A 21492-nucleotide genomic window follows, 5' to 3' on the forward strand; every position below is an offset into this window, starting at 1 on the left:
GTTTACCTCACTTAGGATGATTTCTTCTAATGCCATCCATTTGCCTGGAAATTTCAAGATTCCATTTTTTTCTGCTGAGTAGTACTCCATTGTGTAGATATACCACATTTTCTCTATCCACTCTTCAGTTGAGGGGCATCTAGGTTGCTTCCAGGTTCTGGCTATTACAAATAATGCTGCTATGAACATAGTTGAGCAGATGCCTTTATTGTATGAATTTACATCATTTGGGTATATGCCTAAGAGTGGAACTGCTAGATCTTGTGGTAGGCTGATTTCCATTTCCCTGAGGAAATCTCAACAGTGGCTGCACAAGTTGGCATTCCCACCAACAGTGGAGGAGTGTTCCCCTTTCTCCACATCCTCTCCAGCATAAATTGTCGTTGGTGTTTTTGATTTTAGCCATTCTGACAGGAGTGAGATGGTATCTCAGAGTTGTTTTGATTTACATTTCCTGGAATTCTAAGTGTCTTTCAGCCATTTTATACTCCTCTATTGAGAGTTCTCTATTTAGTTCTGTACCCCCACTTTTTAATTGGATCCTTTGGTGTTTTGGAGACTTGCTTCTTAAGTTCTTTGTAAATTTTGGAGATCAGCCCTCTGTCAGATGTGAGGTTGGCGAGTATCTTTTCCCATTCTGTGGGCTGTCGTTTTGTCTTGTTGACTGTGTTCTTTGCATTGTAGAAGCTTCTCAGTTTCATGGGGTCCCATTTATTAATTGTCGATCTCAGTGTCTGTGCTACTGGTGTTATGTTCAGGAAGCGGTCTCCTGTACCAAATCGTTCAAGGGTGCTTCCTACCTTCTCTTCAAAGAGGCTCACTGTGGCTGGATTGATGTTGAGGTCTTTGATCCATTTGGACTTAAGTTTTGTACATGGATCTACCTGCTGCCTTTTACATGCCAGCATCCAGTTACTCCAGCACAATTTGTTGAAGATGCTTTCTTTTTTCTATTGTATAGTTTTAGCTTCTTTGTCAAACATCAGGGTTCAAAGGTGTGTGGGTTGATATCAGGGTCTTCGATTCTATTCTGGTGGTCTACCTGTCTGTTTTTGTGCAAATACAAAGCTGTTTTCAGGACTATAGCTCTATTGTAGAGCTTGAAGTCAGGGATGGTGATGCCTCCAAGAAGTTCCTTTGTTGTACAGACTATCCTGGGTCTCTTGTTTTTCCATATAAAGTTGAGGACTGTCCTTTCCAGGTCTGTCAAGAATTGTTCTGGGATTTTGATAGGGATTGCATTGAATCTGTAAATTGCTTTTGGTAAGATTGCCATTTTTACTATTTTGATCTTACCTATCCAAGAGCATGGGAGATCTTTGCATTTTCTGGTGTCTTCTTTAATTTCTTTCTTTAGAGACTCAAACTTCTTGCTATACAGGTTTTCACTTGTTTGATTAGCATTATCCCCAGATATTTAATGTTGTTTGGGGCTATTGTAAATGGTGATGTTTCTCTGATTTCTTTCTCAGCCCATTTATCATCTGTATATAATAGGGCTACTGATTTTTTTGAGTTAACCTTGTATCCTGTCACTTTGATGAAGGTGTTTAATCAGCTGTAGGAGTTCTCTGGTAGAGTTTTTTGGGTCACTTATGTAAACTATCATATCATCTGCAAATAGTGAAAGTTTGACTACACTCACAAAGACATAGGCAATAGATAATTCCAAACACCAAAAGAAAAAGGGGGGGGAAACTCATATACAGTGACACCACCACCAATAAATACAAAACAAACAAGAATCAACAATCAGTAGTCATTAATATCCCTCAATATCAACAGTCTCAACTTGCCTATAAAAAGACACAGACTAACAGAATGGATACGAAGATAGAACCCATCCATCTGCTGCATACAAGAAACACGTCTCAACATCAAAGACAGACACTATCTCAGAGTAAAGGGTTGGGAAAAGATTTTCCAATCAAATTGACCCAAGAAACAAGCTGGTGTAGCAATTCTAGTAGCTAATAAATTAGACTTCAAATTAAAATCAATCAAAAGAAATGAAGAACATTTCATATTCATCAAAGGAAAAGTCCATCAAGATGAAGTCTCAATTCTGAACATCTATGCCCCAAATACAAAGGCACCCACATTTGTGAAAGAAATATTACTAAAGCTCAAATCATACATAAAATCTCACACATTGGTAGTAGGAGACTTCAACACTCCGCTCTCATCACTAGACAGAAACTTAATAAAGAATCAAAAGAACTAACAGAAGTTATGACCCAATTGGGTTTAACAGACATCTATAGAACATTCCATCTAAACACAAAATAATATACCTCCTTCTGAGCACCACATGGCGCCTTCTCTAAAATCAACACATAATCGGAAACATAGCAAACCTCCACAAATACAAAAAAAATTGAAATAACCCCTTGTATCTTATCAGACCACCATGATTTAAAATTATAATTCAACAACAATACAAAACCCTACAAACTCATGGAAATTGAACAATGCACAATTGCACCATCCCTGGGTCAAGGAAGAAATTAAAGACTTCCTGGAATTCAATGAAAATGAAGACACAACTTACCCAAACTTATGGGACACTTTGAAAGCAGTGCTGAGAGGAAAGTTCATAGCACTAAGTGTCCACATGAAGAAACTGGAGAATTGTCATCCTGGAGAATTAATGGGAGAACTGAAAGCTCTAGAACAAAAAGAAGCAAACTCACCCAAGAGGAGTAGATGCCAGGAAATAATCAAATTGAGGGTATTTTATTTTTTTAATTCAATCACTTTTTTTAAAATGGATTTAAGGTATACTACATGAGATGGAACCTAACACTTTCAATGTGCCCAAGAGCCTGTTGGCTAAATAAAGGCCCTAGGGGAAAAACCTACTACTGTTAGTCTGCGAAATGGGCATAGTAATGACTCCTAATTTATTAATGTTATATTCACAGATTAGTGAATCACTCAACCCTCATCAGAAAAACCTCTTCTTGCAGTAGATGGCAATTAACGCAGAGTCCTGTAGGAAGAGACATTAGGACTGCACTGCTAGCCATGCCCATTTTGGGCGTGGCTAGAAGGGCATACGGATGTGATAATAAAAGGCAGGCGGTAGACTGCACCCCCCCCAACCACGCCCACTTTGGGCGTGACTATAGGAGCACACGGAGGTGGTAATAAAAGGCAGTGCAGGAGAGAGGCATTGCTCTTTTTCAGGCTTCTGGTCCTGTAGCAAAAGCTGCTGATTCACTTTGGTTGCCAGTTTTCTCTTGTAAGTAATTACCACAATAAATAGTTACCTATACCCTCATCAAGTGTGTCGTTTAGCGTTACAGAGTCCCACATTGGTCAATATGCCAAAACTAAGAAATAGCAGAATACTCTGTCCTAAATAGACATCCCTCCCCTCAGGGTTTGGGGATCTAAGTGGAAGAGGGGACACAAAGATTGTTATGAGCCAGAGGTAGTGGATGACCACAAGTAAACAATGCCTTCCACACACAGCAGGGTAGATGCGTATATGAACTCACAGTGGCTGTAAGCATGCACAATACCAAGCTCAAGCCGGACAAAATCCCGGCATGGAGGAGAGGAGGGAAGCTGGACCCAAAGCCCCACCCCAGATAAGGAACTGTTGGCATCTGATTGCTGATGGGAGAGAGAAGGTTAGTATTCTTCAACAGATTGGTCCCTGCTATACTCACCACACGCCAAGGCAGACGTAGTGCTCAGTAGTAGTTGGTCAACACAAACTAGACTTGGTGTGTTTCATTTTTGTTGTCTTTTTTTAACAAAAAAGTGACAGAGAGAGAATGTAAATGAGATGATGGGTGCTGGGAAGGTGGGAAGTTAGGGAGGAGGTGGAAAGGAAAGGAATATGATCAAAATACGCTGTGTAAAACTAAAGGGTAAGTGAAGATGCTTCTCTAATGCTACTCAAAATAAATAGCAAAAATTATACATATACATATACATAAAGAAATGTGTCTAACTGCCAATTAATGTGGTAATGAATACATCCAATCAAAATAAGTGAAGGAGTACTCCTGTAAAATATAGGAAAGTTATTAGGAAAACAATCATTAAAAATATTTTCATTTTTCCTTTTAAGTTAAATGAACCATGTGTGTGCCTGTGGACATGCTCATGTGTGTACATATGTGTGTGGAAGCCACAGGTCAGCCTTGGATGTCACTTCAAAGAAGCAGTTTTGAGACAGGGGGCTCCATGGGCCTGAAGCTCAGAAACTGGCGAGGCCTGATGGCCAACTAGCCTCAGGGACCCTCTTTTCTCTCCACTATGGGGATTACAAGTATGTGTCACCATGCCTGGTTTTACCATGCACTGCGCTTGCATTTCACAACCCACCTCCCAGCCTGTAAACCGATTCCCTCGTGACTGCAATTCTGATTCTTGCGAGGCGAAATCTCAACGTAGTTTTAATTCGCATCTCTCTGATTGCTAATGAAGCTGAACAAATACTCACTGGCCATTTGTATTTCATTTTTTCAACACTGTTCACTTCGTTGCCTGATTGATTGAATTGTTTTGTTGTTGTTTAGCTTTCTGAAGACATTCATCTGGCTGGTATGTAACTAGAAAATATTTTCCTCCATTACGCAGGGATTATAGGTGTGCCGTCGCATCAGGTAATAACACTGGAATTTTGATGGAGACTGTGCCGCATCTGAAAATTGCATTTGTAAGGCATTTACACAATGCTTCTAGTCCATGAACATGGAAGCCTTTCCATCTTCTAGGGTCTTTGGAATTTTAAATCTTTCATTGTAAGGTCTTTTCACTGACTTGATAATCCAAAGAATTTTTGAGGCAATTTTGAACAGTGTGCATGCTATTGCATTCGGGAAGGCTATTTGGTCTCTTGTAACACAGATGTAATACCATCTACATATAAAGATACTTTGATTTCTTCCTTTCCTATCTGCATCCCCATTCCCATCTCTTGTCCTGTGGCTGTATCCAAGGCTTCCAGACTACATTGAGTATGAGAAGAAAAACTAGACATCTTTGTCTTGTTCCTGATTTAATAGAAGTACTTTCAAGGTTCCCCCTGTTTTGCTTAATGATAGCTCCTGGGCTGTTGAGATGTGCTCCTTTTATTCCTAATCAATTCTGAATTTTTTATAATAGTCATCTTAAAAGTTATAGGTCACTATGGTTTGATTTTTATTCCTCTGGTTATTAGAGATACTGAACAATTCTTCATACATCTATTACCCACAGTGTCTGTTCTCTATGGAAATGTCCATTGAGGTTTTTAGACATTTTTAAATTGAGTTACCTGGTCCTGTGCTACACTATTCTATGAGTTTATCTTATACTTTGAACATTAATATCTTATATGCAGGTCTGTACATTTTTTTCTCCCAACACATAGGTTGCCTTTTCATTTTGCTGATTGGCTTTCTTTACAGAATTTTTTAAAGATTTATTTATTTAATAATTCAGCATTTGTGTCATCTCATGGTAAAAAGAAAGTTGAAGAGACAAAGTCCTCCCTAGAAGGATTCTAGCTAATAAATACAGGAAATGCTAGAATTTCACTATCAGAATTCTATTATTTAGTGAAAGCTAGTTCTAAATAACTACGGCCAATGTCTTCTAAACACATTTAGTGAAATGCCCAATAGTATGCTTTATGATGGATAAATCAGGATTACAATACCTAGGCATAAGTTAGAATCTTAACACTAAAAGAGACTTGCAGGCACACGTACCCACTGAAGTGACATGACAGGAGTCTCGTGTATCTCTGGCTGGCCTTCAACACAATAAGTAACCAAAGAGATCATCAAACTGCTAATTCTCTTGTGTCCAACTCCTGGGTGCCTGTGCTACCTCGGCTGGTTTATATGGTACTCAATACAGAACTGGAAGCTTTGAACTTGCTAGGCAAGCAGTCTGCCAACAGTACCCAAAATGCATCTGCTCTCATTTAAAATCATTTCAAGTATCCATCACAGCACAGAGCTTGACACAAGAAGGTCTCAGAGGCAACAGTGGTCTCAGGAGTCAGCTACCTGGTAGTTATATAACAAGAGTGTACAGGGAAAGGGAAGAAATGAGGGTACATATGACTAATGTGCATCGTATATTGTATGAGATTGCCAAAGGGTAAATCTTTTATATGTACATGAGTGTTTATATGCACGCATGAATGTGTATATCTATGTATGCATGTGTGCATGTGCCTGTGAAAATCAGAAAAGGAAATCAGATCCCCTGTAACTGGAGTGCTGGGAACTGAACCCAGGGTCCTCTTCAAGAGCAATCAGTGCTCTTAACCATTGAGCCATCTCTCCAGCCCCAGGAAACTGTTTTCTTTGATAAAGTCCATATCTTTACTGTTGTTGTCTATGCTTTGGGCACATTCTCAAAACACAACTACCTGAACTAATGTTGAGCTTTTCTCCTTTTTTCTGAAACTTTTCTTCTAGGGGTTTTACAGTTTAATGAAACTGTTTTGAGTTGGTTTTGCTTACAGCATAAGATAAGGGTCCATTTTATTCTTTATTCCTTTTATGTGTGTGCATGTGTGGGTGCTTAAGCATGTGGAGGCTCAGGGATCCATTTTCTTCTGTCTCCCCAGTGTTATCATTACAAGTTGCTGGGTTTCCTTGCCCAGTCTTGATGCAGGGGAAGGAGTTTGGTCCTGCTTCAACTGGATGTGCAATGCTTTGTTGATACCCATGGGAGGCCTGCCCTTTCTGAATGGAAACAGAGGAGGAGAGGATGGGGAGCAGGGTAGATGGGAGGCAGGAAAGGGAAATGGAGAAGAGGATGGAGGGAAAACTGTGTTCAGTATGTAAAATAAATGAAATTTTTAATTAATTAAAAAATACGTCTCTCTGAGCCCAGGTGTTTTATGTGGGTGGTGAGGATCAAACTTGGGGTCCTCTTGCAGGCACTTTACCAAATGAGCTCTCAGCTCCAGTTTTACTCTCTTTGATGTATGCATTCAAAATAAATATTTAAGCTATGATTCTGGCAACTCCTCGTTCAACAAGTGAAGAGAAGGTTTACCACTGTGAGAAGATTAGGGGTCACATTTAGTTTTTCTCTTCAATTCAAATACATACATACATAAGATAGCATGTTAAAATCCATTTAAGGTTGAAAAACCTACTTCAGAAAACTTAAGGCATCTGTGGAATCACTGAAAGAAATGACTTTTGTATGGAGTTTTAGACCGAATGATTTACTGCACCTCCCTTAATCCTTAAGTTGCATATTCATTGCTGTATTTTCCTCTAACTGCTGTCACTTAAATTGTCATGGAGAGTAGGGCAAATCAGGGTCAGTTTATATAAGCGCCATCAATCTGAAGAACTTCATCAGTCTTTATTTCAAGGCATTATGCAAAGAAAACTGACATTAAGAGAGCCTTAACTGACAGCAAATGAAATCAATCAGCAAATCACTAAGCCATAATAAACTCACTCAATTTGCAGATAACCCTTCCCGTTCCAGGTCTTCACCTAGGCAGTCCATCAAACGGAAGATAAAATGAATAGCAATTCTGGTTGTAGCACTTGAAAGTTCAAGTGCTCACGGGCTCCCATCTCTTCATAATAAGACACAAAAAGTGTTAGCTAGCAAGGTTACACTTGTGCTTAAAATTGGCTTCAAGAATGAGAAAAAAGAGAAAAGATCAAGTTTAGGATTTAGTTTTTGCCTTTTTACATTAATGACAATAATTGCATCATACATTGCTTTTTCTATTAGGGCCACCTACAACTGAAAAGTGTAACATAAAAAAATTTGTACTTTTTGTTTTGTGATTTTTCTTTTTTGCAAGTGCATATCAACTATTTTACACACAGGCAAATATTGCCACCATTCCACAGAGTTGGAATGTGAAGTCTAAACAAAAAACATGTAAACAATGCACGTAATAGTAACAAAAGGTGTTTAAAGGAAAATAAGAAAAGAGCAATAATGGCTGAAAATCGCATAATTAAGAGAGAAGTGTATGGTGAGCATCCCCCAGCTATGTCTTGGCAATGACTTTAGACTACGTTGGAATGAAACACTGCAGTTGTTAACATTCTATTCTTTTGAAGGCACATGTGAACACGTCCTCAATCAAAATATTCCTCAATGTACTTAGGTCACTATTCCTGACCCCAGATCTTTCACAGCCCAGTCCAGCAAAGGCTGGACACAGCACTGGAGAGCACCTCACAGGCACATCGTTCATCCTCTTCCTACAACCCTGAGAGCCAAAGCAAGACAGGCTTCCTCGCCCTCCCAGGGGCGGAGTGGAAGCTCGCTGATGCTGATGGCCTTGCCAAGGTGGAAACGTTACAGAGCCAGGGCTTCAGTTGCTCTGACTCTCCACGTGTTCTTTCTAATGCCGTGATGCCTTGCTCCTTAGAAAATTGAAAGATTTTATGCTTTCCAAATGCCATCTGTTAAGAAACTACCATCCTAATCAACATGATGTTTTAGCACATTCGGTGACAAACAGAAACCTGCAGACTCGCAGCTTCCAACTTCTGCAGAGTCTGGTTTGTTTGCTTGTGTCTGATAAGAGCATCTTAACCACGGCTGGACACTGAGGCATCTTATTTCTGACCCAGCAAATATTGAAGAAAACCATTTCAGACACGGTCATCCCGAAATGCACCACAATGGGAACCCATTTCACAGAAGAAAAACCTGATGTGCTGGAAGACACCAAGAGCTCTGGGAAATGGTGACTCTGGGACCCAAGCCCATCTGCACTGCTGGCACCCGGAGAATGACAACCCACATTTATTCTTTCCAAATGAGGACAAAGCTGTGTCCTGTGAGAGGGACAGTCGTTGTACAAAGTAATGAAAACCCCTGCTACATGCAACCTGGGTTTAAGGAAGGCCGAGTCATCTCCCCTGTGGAGGCACGCGGCCTCTTCTAATTTCCTTGAATACCAACTCTGCTATGGTTTTACTGTCTTCCAAGTATGTTTTCCTTAAGAAGTGAAATTACAACATTAGAAAGATCACTTCATAAATCATACCCATTTTAAAGCATTCCTAGCAGATTCTACAGTGTTAGTTCGGGTACCAGACTATCCCCACAGACGACACAATTCAGCATGCATGAGCACAACAAGCATGGACTATGGGGGTCTGCAGATCGCGGCAGGAGTCACTGCAATTCCATTCTCTGCCCTCATGTGTCATCTTGCTCCTTCCAAAAGTCAAGGAGAGATGAAAAGTCCCGATGGGTGTGGGGGTGGGGTCAAACTTCTGACCCAAACGACAACACATACTGTGAGATGTGAAATTTCACATGCATCAAATATTTCTTAAAACACAAACTTAGCAGATTTTACCACCCAGTTTCTGGCTACGGGTGTCCAAGACTACATTTCATCAATGGAGGTAAAGAAAAATACCTTATCATGGCAAATCATCTGAAATAAAACACAGAAACTGAGGGAAGAAGGCTAGCATGTTATCTTGTAAAACTGATATGCTCAAACAAAAAGCGATAACCTTGTGTTGCTGGGTTAAAAAATAATACTTACAAAATAGTATGTATGACCTTGTTACTATTTACATATGGAAATGCATTATAAATAAATGATACTTGCTTATGAACTTGTATAACAAGAAAGATATATAAAGATTAGCTCTGGCTGTCTGAATGCCAAATTTTAGACAATCTTAATTATCTTTGAGACTCAGTGGGGGTATGATTTTTTTGTCGATCATGTACAGTTTTCATAATTTTTCAAAAATCCAATTTTTAATGTTAGCAAGTTTTCTGGCAAGTTACATTATTTGAGACAAATGTCACCTTATGCCAAGGCATATGACAGTCATAATATTACAATATGTTATAAAACTAATGAACCAGAGTAATCATATTTTTAATCAAATATGTTCTTTTTATTTTAAAAAGTAGTGCTTATCATTTTTAACAAGATTTTTCACTTAAAGTGGTTTATTTTCATGCTTAAAAAGGTAATAGTTCTCTGAAAATTCATGTATGCAGATGGGATGACAGGAAGAGGAAACTACCAAGATGGTTCAGTCTTATAAATGACATTGTCTAACATCTCTTAATTCCTAAGAATGCCAAAAATGTAGAAGTTTCTTGCAGAGCAATTAGAAGGCTGAAGCACTAATGGTGCTGAGAAAATGCTTGGAAAAGTCTACTACAGATGATTGCTGCTTATACTCTCAGACAGGTTAGGTACCAATACCATTTATTCCACCCTTCTTCAAATAAAAAGTTAAAATATTTCCTTCAGAACATTTTTATGACTTATCAACAACAATACAAAAATAGCTCAAAGAAATTGATAGACCTAATAACAAATATAGATGTAAAAATGATGATAGCCGAAAGTCATGAGTGAACTACAGAACAAAACCAGTGTGAGCAAGACCTGCCCTGACATTACAGGATTACCACACTCACAGGGAAGGCTGGGCTGTTCTAAAATCTTTAAAAATAAGTGGTTTCAAATGAAGACTCTCTAATGAAGTACGCAAAAACACATGTTTATGAAATATACTACATTTCCAGGGGTACAGTTATCATGCACTAGTAGTCTTAAAACACTTTATTTTGACAGATTAGAAGAGGCTCAGCTAGACCTATGAAATGAGCACCAAGTTCCTTAGGAGTACGAGCAGATGTGATAGAGGTCCTGGGTGACCCTGCCAAGTGCCTGAAATTCCTTCACCTGTGTGTACTGTGACCATCCTCTGCTCGGAGCTCTGAGGCTGCAGCCATGAACAAGGAGGCTAAGTTCCCCACCTCTTGAAGTCTTCATGCTTGTGGACCTCTGACAAAAAAAAACTCAGTATTTACAATGTTTCTGTTACTACCCAATAGATGGAGGGGATCAGCCCACTTAATCATCACACCAGTACTGAGCTGGGAACAACTGCTCTTCTTTTTAGAGATGAAGACACTAAAGTAGACAAGTCATGAAACAGTTCGTTAGCCCTCTTCAGGATTTCTATTTACCCATATTTTCTACACAAATGAAATTGCATTTTATAGAAAAACCCTAGTTACATTCTTTCTGCCATCTTAAAATACAAACACAAGCCAGTGAACCATGATTTGCAGAAAGTAAAGGGCTCGGTTAAGAACAGAATGCCCTGGTTACCCTACCCATTAGATGTCTAGTCTATTAATATGCTACGTCACCTCAGTGAACTTCAGTTTAGTCCTTTGTAAAAGCAGAACCAACTGCTCCTGGGCATCACACTAAGACAGAGAGTAGTACAAACAGAGCAGAATCAAGAGTAGTGGCCATTCACAGAGTCCAAACGGGCGTGAGAGGTTTGCTGCACGGGGCAAACACATCATATGTGAGCTACTGTAGTGTTTACTGTCTAGTTGTTTCTCATCTTCAAACAGTAATGAATACAAATGTTTATTGACCACTTGTCAATATTTGCTAGGTATTGGCAGCATTACAGATAAAAATTACTTTAAAAACATACTTGGGATGGTAGCATAAAAACCAGGTATTATCTTTACACAGTATGAGCAGAATGTTTTTCATTACAAAGTCCTCAGCATCCATACTGGCCATTTTATTTAAAGTTTTGGTCTGTGTGGTTTAATTTTTCTTGGCATTACAATGAAAGCTTGAAAGGCTATTAATTGAAATATAAAAATGCAGTTTTAATTTTGCCATAGGCACTTAGAAAGGAAGTTTCACTGAGGGCATGACCTCCCTGGAAAATCACCTGGCATAAAAAGTAAACAGGAAGTTAAAGTAGACTGTACTTGATAAAGTACTTCACGCTTTTAAAGAAACTATGAAAAGGATCCTAAATGACCACCCCTTGAAATAGGACAGATAAACACCTTACAGTAATGGAAAGAGCACTGTGGTTTCCTCACCCTCGCTGGCTTCAGAGGGATGGAATGACATCACCAGGCCCAGCTGTTTCTTCCCACCCTTCTATCTATACTCACGGCCTCATTCACTGCTATTACAGGCCTGGAAATTTGCTACAACCCACTTTGGTTTTGTTTTGTTTTGTTTTTCCTTTTTATTTAAATTAGAAACAAGTTTGTTTTACATGTCAATCCCAGTTCCCTCTCCCTCCCCTCCTCTCCTGCCCCCACCAGCCCCCTATCCCATCCCTTCCATGAGACCTTCTGTGGGGGATCTTCAAAGTCTGTCATATCATTTGGAGCAGGGCCTTGCCCCCCCCCGTGTGTCTAGGCTGAGAGAGTATCCCTCTATGGGAAATGAACGGACTCCCAAAGTCCATTTGTATACTAGGGATAAACACTGATCCACTACCAGCATAAACTGTCATTGGTGTTTTTTATTTTAGCTATTCTGATAGGAGTGAGATGGTATCTCAGAGTTGTTTTGATTTGCATTCCCTGATGGCTAAGGATGTTGAGCACTTTCTTAGGTGTCTTTCAGCCATTTTAGATTCCTCTATTGAGAATATTTAGCTCTGTACCCCACTTTTTAATTGGATTGTTTGGTGTTTTGGTAACTAGCTTCTTGAGTTCTTTGTATATTTTGAAAATCAGCCCTCTGTCAGGTGTGGGGTTGGTAAAGATCTTTTTCCATTCTGTGGGCTGCCATTTTGTCTTATTGACTGTGTCCTTTGCCTTACAGAAGCTTTTTAGTTTCAGGAGGTCCCATTTGTTAATTGTCGATCTCAGTGTCTGTGCTACTGGTGTTATGTTCAGGAAGTGGTCTCCTGTACCAACTCGTTGAAGAGTATCTCCCACTTTCTCTTCTAAAAGTTTCAGTGTGGCTGGATTTATGTTGAGATCTTTGATCCATTTGGACTTAAGTTTTGTACAAGGCGATAAACCTGGATCTATCTGCAGTCTTCTACGTGCCAGCATCCAGTTATGCCAGCAACATTTGTTGAAGGTGCTTTTTTTCCATTGTATAGTTTTAACTTACCTCAAAAAAAAAATCAGTAGCCCTACTATATACAGAAGATAAATGGGCTAAGAAATAAATCAGAGAAACATCACCCTTTACAATTGCCACAAACAACATAAAATACCTTAGGGTAATGCTAACAAAACAAGTGAAAGACCTATATTGCAAGAACTTTGAGTCTTTAAAGAAAGAAATTAAAGAAGATACCATAAAATGGAAAGATCTCCCATGCTCTTGGATAGGTAGGATCAAAGTACTAAAAATGGCAAACTTTCCAAAAGCAATCTACAGATTCAATGCAACTCCCATCAAAATCCCAGAACAATTCTTCACAGACCATGAAAGAACAATAATCAACTTTATATGGAAAAACAAAAGACACAGGAAAGCCAAAACAACCCTGTACAATAAAAGAACCTCTGGAGGCATCACTAACCCTGACTTCAAGCTCTATTATAGAGGTATAGTCCTGAAAACAGCTTGGTATTGGCACAAAAATAGACAGGTAGACCAATGGAATCGAATTGAAAACCCTGATATTAACCCACACACCTACCAACACCTGATTTTTGATAAAGAAGGTACAATCCACTTTGTGAAAGAGACATTGGGACAGAAAGCTAACATTTCTACATTAGTACATCAAAAATATACCTGTATTCTCATTTTTTTCTAGCACTATTCACAAAAGTAAAGATATGGAATCAACCTAGGGTTCTATAGCATATGACTAGATCAACAGTGAAGCATATATACATGTTGGAATATTATTAACCAATAAAAAGTAGTATCTTGCATCAATAGTAACATTCATAAGTAGGGAGGATTAATATCCTAGTAACACAGATGAACTTGGAGGGCATTATGTTCAGTGAAGTAAGCTGAGCACAGACAGCAAAGCTGCACGTTCTCATTCATGTGTGGAAGAGAAATGAGACGCTTTCAGTGGGGAGAGAACGCTTCCTGCTGAACCTGAGAAGCAAGAGGAGTGGGAGCCAGAGTTCTGCCGCACAGTGCGGTGGGTGCACTTTATAGCACTTTGTTAGGTATTTCCAAATTACTAGAAGCAAGGAGTCCCAGTGTTCCCAACACAAACAGCAATGTCTGAGGTGATGACACGCCTCTAATTACCTTTCTTTGATCGCTACCTACTGCTACACATGCATGAAAATATTGTACTCCGTAGGTACCCACAATTCCTATGTGCCAATTAAAAAGTTTTAAAATACTGAATTCTAAAAATGTGTAGTTATCGTGAACACACAATTTCTTGTAAAAAACTGAAAAGCATATTTTCATTTTCTTTGGTTATTGAATAGAAAGTATATCTGTAAATTTGTCTCCAAAAATACCATAAACTATAATCTACACAGACGTATATAATTAATACCTTCTAAATGGAATAAGAATCTGTTTCCACGGTTTTGCTATTATCACTTACACAGGCTGTCTAACTCCTCAGCTTCAGATTACCGTAAACTATAATCTACACAGACGTATATAATTAATACCTTCTAAATGGAATAAGAATCTGTTTCCGCGGTTTTGCTATTATCACTCACACAGGCTGTCTAACTCCTCAGCTTCAAAATACCGTAAACTATAGTCTACACAGACGTATATAATTAATACCTTCTAAATGGAATAAGAATCTGTGTCCACGGTTTTGCTATTATCACTCGCACAGGCTGTCTAACTCCTCAGCTTCAGGCTGGGCACTTCAGCCTCACAGTCAGCTACTTTGAACCTTAAATTTGTTCTGCCATCTACCAGACTTCGATCTGAGAAGAATTACCTGCTGTGGTTGCTGTTTTCCAATTTTAAAATGGAGATACTGGCACTTGTCTGACAGTCTCATTAGAGAACAGAATGGAATGACAAGGTCTGGCACATAAAAAGTTCACTGACATGGAAGCTGCCATCATCATCACCATCATCAGCATTATCAATTTTATTGTCTTTCCAACTTCCTAACTACCCACATAATACTAAACTACAAAACGTCCTGTGGAGACCAACAGAAAACTTACCTGAGCATTTAGGTGTGTGGTAACATGTGCAACTGTTGGGAGAGTTAAACTATAAATCCTTGCATTTCTTTATTGCTATTCCTATATATCACAACCATAGAGGATTAATGCCTTTACCCCCAAAACAGCATTTCTAGGATATGTTTCCTTTAAATCAGTAAGATCTAGTTCAGGAGAAATATTTATTTGTAAATTTTGACAAGAACTAAGCCTTGTAAGAGTGAATCAAGATAGCCAAAAACAGGATTATTTTACACTTACTAGAAAAATTTCAAATCATATTTTGTTTCAGTTTATAATAAATTTGTAAATATTGATAATTAAATTTAAACCACACTTTTAATCTTGTCAAAAATAATGACAAAGCCTATAAAATAAGTAAAACTATTTTATGCCTAGTTATATAATTATATTTTTAGATAAAGAAGCAACGAACATTTTTGTTTGCAAAGGATGACCCAGGCTTAAGAACAGGTTAAACTATAGTGTAGAGCATGCAAAAGTTAACACAGAACATATTTGTCCAAAATTAAAATTAAACTTCTAAGTGTTAATAGTGAATTTTTTAAAAATTGGCTTTTAAATATATTGGGCAATCTAGAGATTTGTTAAGGATAAGCTTCTTTGTAATAACAGGCTTTCTATAAATTACATAATACTGATGAATATTTTCAGATGAAAGTTTTGGGCAGTAAAGGAAAAATAAAGCATGTGCTGAACTTCGTCTTTTTCAACTTACAATGTAATATGAGCTTTAAGGAAAATGATCACAAAAATGCAATCATGCTAGAACAGGAGAGCTACAACAGTTGAAAATAAATGACTCTGCGAATAAGTTCCTGAATTAAGTTTAAAGCTACCCAAGGTTTCATGGATTGATATTTTGAGCTCTAAAATGAAATGGCCCCAGTTTGCACACTGTAGTGCAATGCTCAATAAAACTAAATAGTAAGAGAAAAAGGGTTCCTTATGCAAATAAAGTTAGGTTCTAAGTTTTTCTGAAATTAAAATGTGGATGTATTTTAGCATTAACATGGAAATTTTTCTGATATCTCTCCTGAAATTTTTATGTGAAATAACTTATTTTAAAACAACAAATAGAGATTAGCTTGAAAAGATAACATTCTAATATCTTACCATCTCCCACTGATATGAAAGTGGTTCTTTTAATATTGCACTTTGACATAAAAACATACTTTTCTTTGTGAAATGCTTTTCTGCATTATTTTAATAGGCTATTTCTGGCTTTAAAGAAACATGTTTTTGTGTTACATGATAGAAAACATTTATTTGCATCTCATCTAAATTATTCACAATAGTTTGAGGTTTTCGTTCTCTTCCAGTTAGTACAATTTATTTTTCTATACATTTCAGTAGCAAACAATGTTATTTAGAGTCTAACCTGGCATGCTACAACCTCTGGGCCACCCTTGAGCCCCTCCATTGCAAAGGTCTCCAGGTGCAGTTTGGGTAGCTGCAGGGTGAAGTCATTCCTACTTGCTGCAGTCCGTGACAGCGAGATCTGATCTCTGACCTAAAGGGAAAAAAACAGCATCAATGGTAATTCCCCTTCAGACACATTAACTGGGATGAACTGGGTCCCCTTGAGCCCACTGAGTGGACTTGCATTGATCGCTGGACCTGAAATCCATGAATAAATTTAGGACTAATTGATTTTTCGTTGCAAATAAATCTCTAATTCAGAGTGCTGGGGGAGAATGTTAAGAAGAAAAAGCATCCTTCTGCTTGGAATGAAGAGGGGAGAATGAAGGCACGGGAGCCTTCTGATCAAGAAGCTTTGAATGATTCTTTCCCCATTCCACTCAGAAAAGAAAAGGCAGGGGGTGTAACAATCAAAAGCAAGCAGCAATACTATTATCACTTTCTTAAAAGTGTGTTTAACTGATATTAGATCACGTGTGTTGTACACAATAATTACTAGGTACTGGATTTTAAAAGGAAAACTTCAATATACATACTCTGAAAAAAGAACAAATACACTCGACACAAAAGGATATTTAAAAATACACAAGTAAGCAGTTTGGTTAGCCCTCTCAGACTTATAAAATTGTAAGACTTAATTAAACTTAAGTCTTAACAATAAATACAAAGAAACCGGTCTGGTCACAAACCTCTAAATAAGATAACTGAAATAAAAATCAGTAGCATTTGCACTACAGTTTGAGTATTCAGAGAGGTAAGAACACAGGCATATCCAGATGGATTTCTAATTCAGTGATACTGTAGGCAGTTGATATCACACTGCCACCTTCTGGACAAATGAGCACACACATAACAAATACAAAGAAACCCAGAGTATTTAGCTTTATGAATTCTACAGTCTATTTTGCATTTAAGATAAAGTTCTCACTTTTAGTCTGCCACCTAGAAAATACAAACATTTTCTAGCGATCCATGTGCTTAGGTAGGTCTTTAAATGGTTTTTATTTGCTATCATAAATTTAACAAATACTATAAAACTACATTATATGGTTTGGGGAGATGGCTCAGTGCTTAAAGAGCTTACCACACAAGCATAAGGACTTGAGTTTAGATCCTCAGAACACATGAAAAAAACAGGCAAATACTGGAGGTAGGGACAGGTGGGGTCCTGGGGTTCTTTGGCCACCAAATTCAAACAATCCAGAGCTCCAGGTTCAGTGAGAAATCCTGTCCCCCAAAATGGGGGCAGGAGGAGCAATAGAGGAAGACACTGACACTGATGTCAATCTCTGGCTTCCCTGCCACTGTGCACACATATGCTCATCTGCACACACAAACACACAAAGCGCTCCCCCCCATTATACACACACACACACACACACACACACACACACACACACGCATGCATAACATAGTTGTTATGAAGAAGCACACATCAGTCGGGCAGTGGTGGCGCACACCTTTAATCCCAGCACTCGGGAGGCAGAGGCAGGCGGATCTCTGTGAGTTCGAGGCCAGGCTGGACCAACAGCCTACAAAACAATACAGAGAAACCCTGTCTCGTAAAACCAAAAAAAAAAAAAAAAAAAGCACACATCAAGAATGGTATTAAGTATAAAAAATAAGGTTAACTGCCAAAATGAATATATTTATGTATCTTTAATTGAACAACCTCATCTATAACACTGTAGTCCATGCCTGTAACCTCGGCACACAGTGACTGAGGCAAGAGAATTCCAAGTTCCAGGCCAGCCTGGGCTACATATCAAGCTGAAGGTCAGCCTGGACTATGCAGAGATAGCCTGATTCAATCAATCAATCAGTGAAATAAAATAAACTCTCTATTTTTCTATTCTACTTGGGCAACTTGTAAAACTGTTAGAATTATTTATTACCATATAAATCAGTTAGATGAGAAATATAAACATCTCACAGATTGTCATATTCTATAGGTTTTTTTCTTAAACCAGAAAATACCCATAAACAGGCAAAGACGTTTTTAATTGACCATGCTAATAAATGGGTAAAAATAAGAATCCTCGGTTCCCAAGCTAGTCCCAAGATTTTCTATAAATAAATGAATGCCAGGATATGCTGCAAACGTGGCAGGGTATATCTCACAGAAGTGTGGGTATTATATGCACCCTGAAGTTCCAGTTCACAGCATGTGGTATATCTGTAAGTCTTCTGTCAGGATGAAAATGCTACTGAACTTACTTAGCATGACAAAATAAGCTATATGTTACAAATATACCTGCTTCTGAGTGTACATTTCTTTGGTATGTACACTTTCTTCCTTTTTTGTCACCAGTGATCACTCAGATAAAAGAAAACATTAATGTGGATTAAGGTACTGAGAATTTATCAACATCAAACCACTAGTGTTTGCCTTCTACCCTTCTGAACCATAGTCAATAGATCTAAATATTTTACTGCACCCTGGCCAATTCATTGTTTGATGTTTAAAAACTCACCCAGAATCAAAGAAAATTTATTAAATTTGAGCCCCCAAATGAGATACTATTAGCTTTGAAAGTCAAGTTTAACTGCGATATTGATAATTCTCTTTTCTCTGTGACAAAATTCACTAGGGGATTCCTAGATGTCAGAGTACAAAGCAGATTGCTAATGTGGGCAAAGAGGGGGAGCCACACAATGCAGGTACAGCCCGCTGCAGTGCAAGCATGGGGTGTCTCCGACCCGAGTGGCATCACCAGACACCAGCCTGCACCCACGACGGCTTGGCACACAATGAGCAGAGAGCCCCATCCCACATTTGCTGACGGCACCCATGAGAGGAGCTGAAGCTCTGGGCATTTATAAAGTGGATACTTTCAGTTCCCCAGTCGGGCCTTTAACGCGTGGGCTCCACAATCCTGAGGGCCTGCCGGTACTGTGCCATCATGCCTGGCCTAATTTTCATGTGAAATACTTCTAATTAGTTAAAAAAAATACTCTGTTGAAAGTTGGCAGCGCCACTGAGAGACAGTAGCCCGGGACACATCATAGACACCACATCACAAGTAGTTCCACTAAAATTCTGAGAGTTTTTTTCCCCCACTTTTAAATTATACTGAAACTTTCAAAGGTGCCTTAAAAAATGTTCTTCAAATAGCTGTAGGAAGTTTTTAGAAAAATCTTGAAAAAGGATTGTGTAGGATTTCTTTGATCTTAATGGATAAAGAGAGTAAAACCATCAAGCTGAGAGGTCTGAATAACTGACACCAGTGCAGGCGGAGGAGAGAGCCAGCTGAAGAGGCTGCCGCGAGGGCAGAGGGGGAGAAGACACGAGGTGAAGGAAGGAGACGCTGCTGAGAAAGGGCAGAGGCTGTGCGAGCTTCGGGAGACGCAGGGAACTGACTCCCAGACCAGCACAGAGGACTCTCGCCTGCCACGGGATCCACTCCGGAGGGAGCAAAAAGGCTCAGCGCCAGGCAACTAAGAGATGTTTTCAAAGGGGAGAGTGTGGCATTTCCTCAGAAACACTGCCCACTGAAAACAAAATTGTTCTTCTCCAGAAAGACAAACTCCTAACTACTAAAATGTTTTAAATAAAATTAGAAAAATAAAACTTTTTTTTCTAAAAGGGGTTCACTTTTTAAAGTTCCCATTTTAATATTAATTGGGATGGTCACATGTCTGTGGATTAAGTTACAATTTCAAGCCAGGCAGTAGTGGTGCATGTCTTCAATCCCAGCACTTAGGAAGCAGAGTCAGTTAGTTATCTGTGAGTTCAAGGCCTACAGGGAGAGTTCCAGGACAGCTAGGGTTATACAGAGAAACCCTGTTTCAAAGAACCAGGTATGTAGGTAGGTAGGTAGGTAGGTAGGTAGGTAGGTAGGTAGGTAGGTAGGTAGGTAGATGAAGGATCGATGGGTGGGTGGGTGGTGGATGGGTGATAGAGAGTAAGTAGATGATAGACAGGCAGACAGGCAGATAGACAGATATATAATTTCAAAAGTCAGACTTGAATTCTGTTTACCTCATTGATTGTGCTGTGATCACAATTATATCCCTTTTCACTCTTACAGATATCAGTGACAAAAGCATATGTTTTCTACTTCAGACTGTTTAGTGATTAATTTTTAATGCTAAGTGAATTTTTGTACTTTATATATTACATAACACTTTATAAAGTGGTATAATTCCTAATACTTTTAAGATTCATTTTTGTTTTTAATTATATGTCTATTGTGTGTTTGCGCATGTGTAAGTATAGGTGCCCACAGCGTCCATAACAAAGTGCCCCACAGGGCCTCGCGGCCTGGTTCTCTGCAAGAGCTGTATGAGCACTCGCCTGCTGAACCATCTCTCCAGCCTCAAGTGTCTCAGTATGTTTGTTTAAAAAGAATAAATTGGATGCATTACTTCTGCTCTGGAATTTTAATTTTTAGAAAGAGAAATTTACTTTCTCTCTTACTGTTGGCTTTTAAAAAGCAAGTATTTCCAACAGATAAGTTATAAGGCACAATAGATAGAAAGGAACATAATTCTAAAACTCCAAACACTGTCATGAAAAAAACTGTCTACACATAACTATGCCTTTAAACTATTATGATAATTTGCTTCTATCTTTGAGATTAGAAGCCTCATGAGGTTCATGGATCTAATCCATTTCCACTTCTCTGATTAACTATTAGATGCAAATTGCCAATGTGTTTTCTAACTTCCTTCACTTCTATTTTAATGCAACAAAGTTATTTATGCCAGATATTACCAACTATAAGGCTGGCCATTTCTAGAAAATTATTTAACTCATTATTTATCATACACAACTATAAGTCACTCTTGGCTAGTTTCATGTCCACTTGATTCAAACTAGAGTCATCTGAGAGGAAGGAACCTCAACTGAAAAAAAACCCATAAAATCTGAATATAGGAATAAGCCTGTGTATTATTCTCTTGATGAATGATTGATTCGGGAGGGCCCAATCAACTGTGGGTGGCTCTAGCCCCTAGGCAGGCGGTCTTGGGGTAAGCAAGTCAGACGGAGCAAGCCAGTAAGAATTTTTCCTCCATAGCCTCTGCTTCAGTTCCCGCCTCCAGTTTCCTGCCTTGACTTTCCTTAATGGACTGTCACCTAGATTATATAAATCAAATAAACTCTTTCTTGTTCATGATGTCTTATCACAGTCATATAAAGTCAAA

The 21492-nt window shown here is 38.6% G+C and overlaps 1 protein-coding gene across 3 annotated transcripts in view; it reads right to left on the bottom strand.

The window, feature by feature from the left end:
• The window catches only part of Ccdc171 (coiled-coil domain containing 171), a 305368-nt gene that overhangs the window by 72623 nt on the left and 211253 nt on the right, over positions 1-21492 (bottom strand). For all 3 annotated transcript variants that reach the window (XM_040757219.1, XM_040757220.1, XM_040757217.1), the window contains one exon: positions 16304-16435. In XM_040757219.1, coding sequence (XP_040613153.1) covers positions 16304-16435 — 132 coding nt within the window. The remainder of the gene's footprint in view (positions 1-16303; positions 16436-21492) is intronic.

This window comes from Mesocricetus auratus, unplaced genomic scaffold, assembly GCF_017639785.1.
Source record: "Mesocricetus auratus isolate SY011 unplaced genomic scaffold, BCM_Maur_2.0 Super-Scaffold_100014, whole genome shotgun sequence".
NCBI classification, from domain to species: domain Eukaryota; kingdom Metazoa; phylum Chordata; class Mammalia; order Rodentia; family Cricetidae; genus Mesocricetus; species Mesocricetus auratus.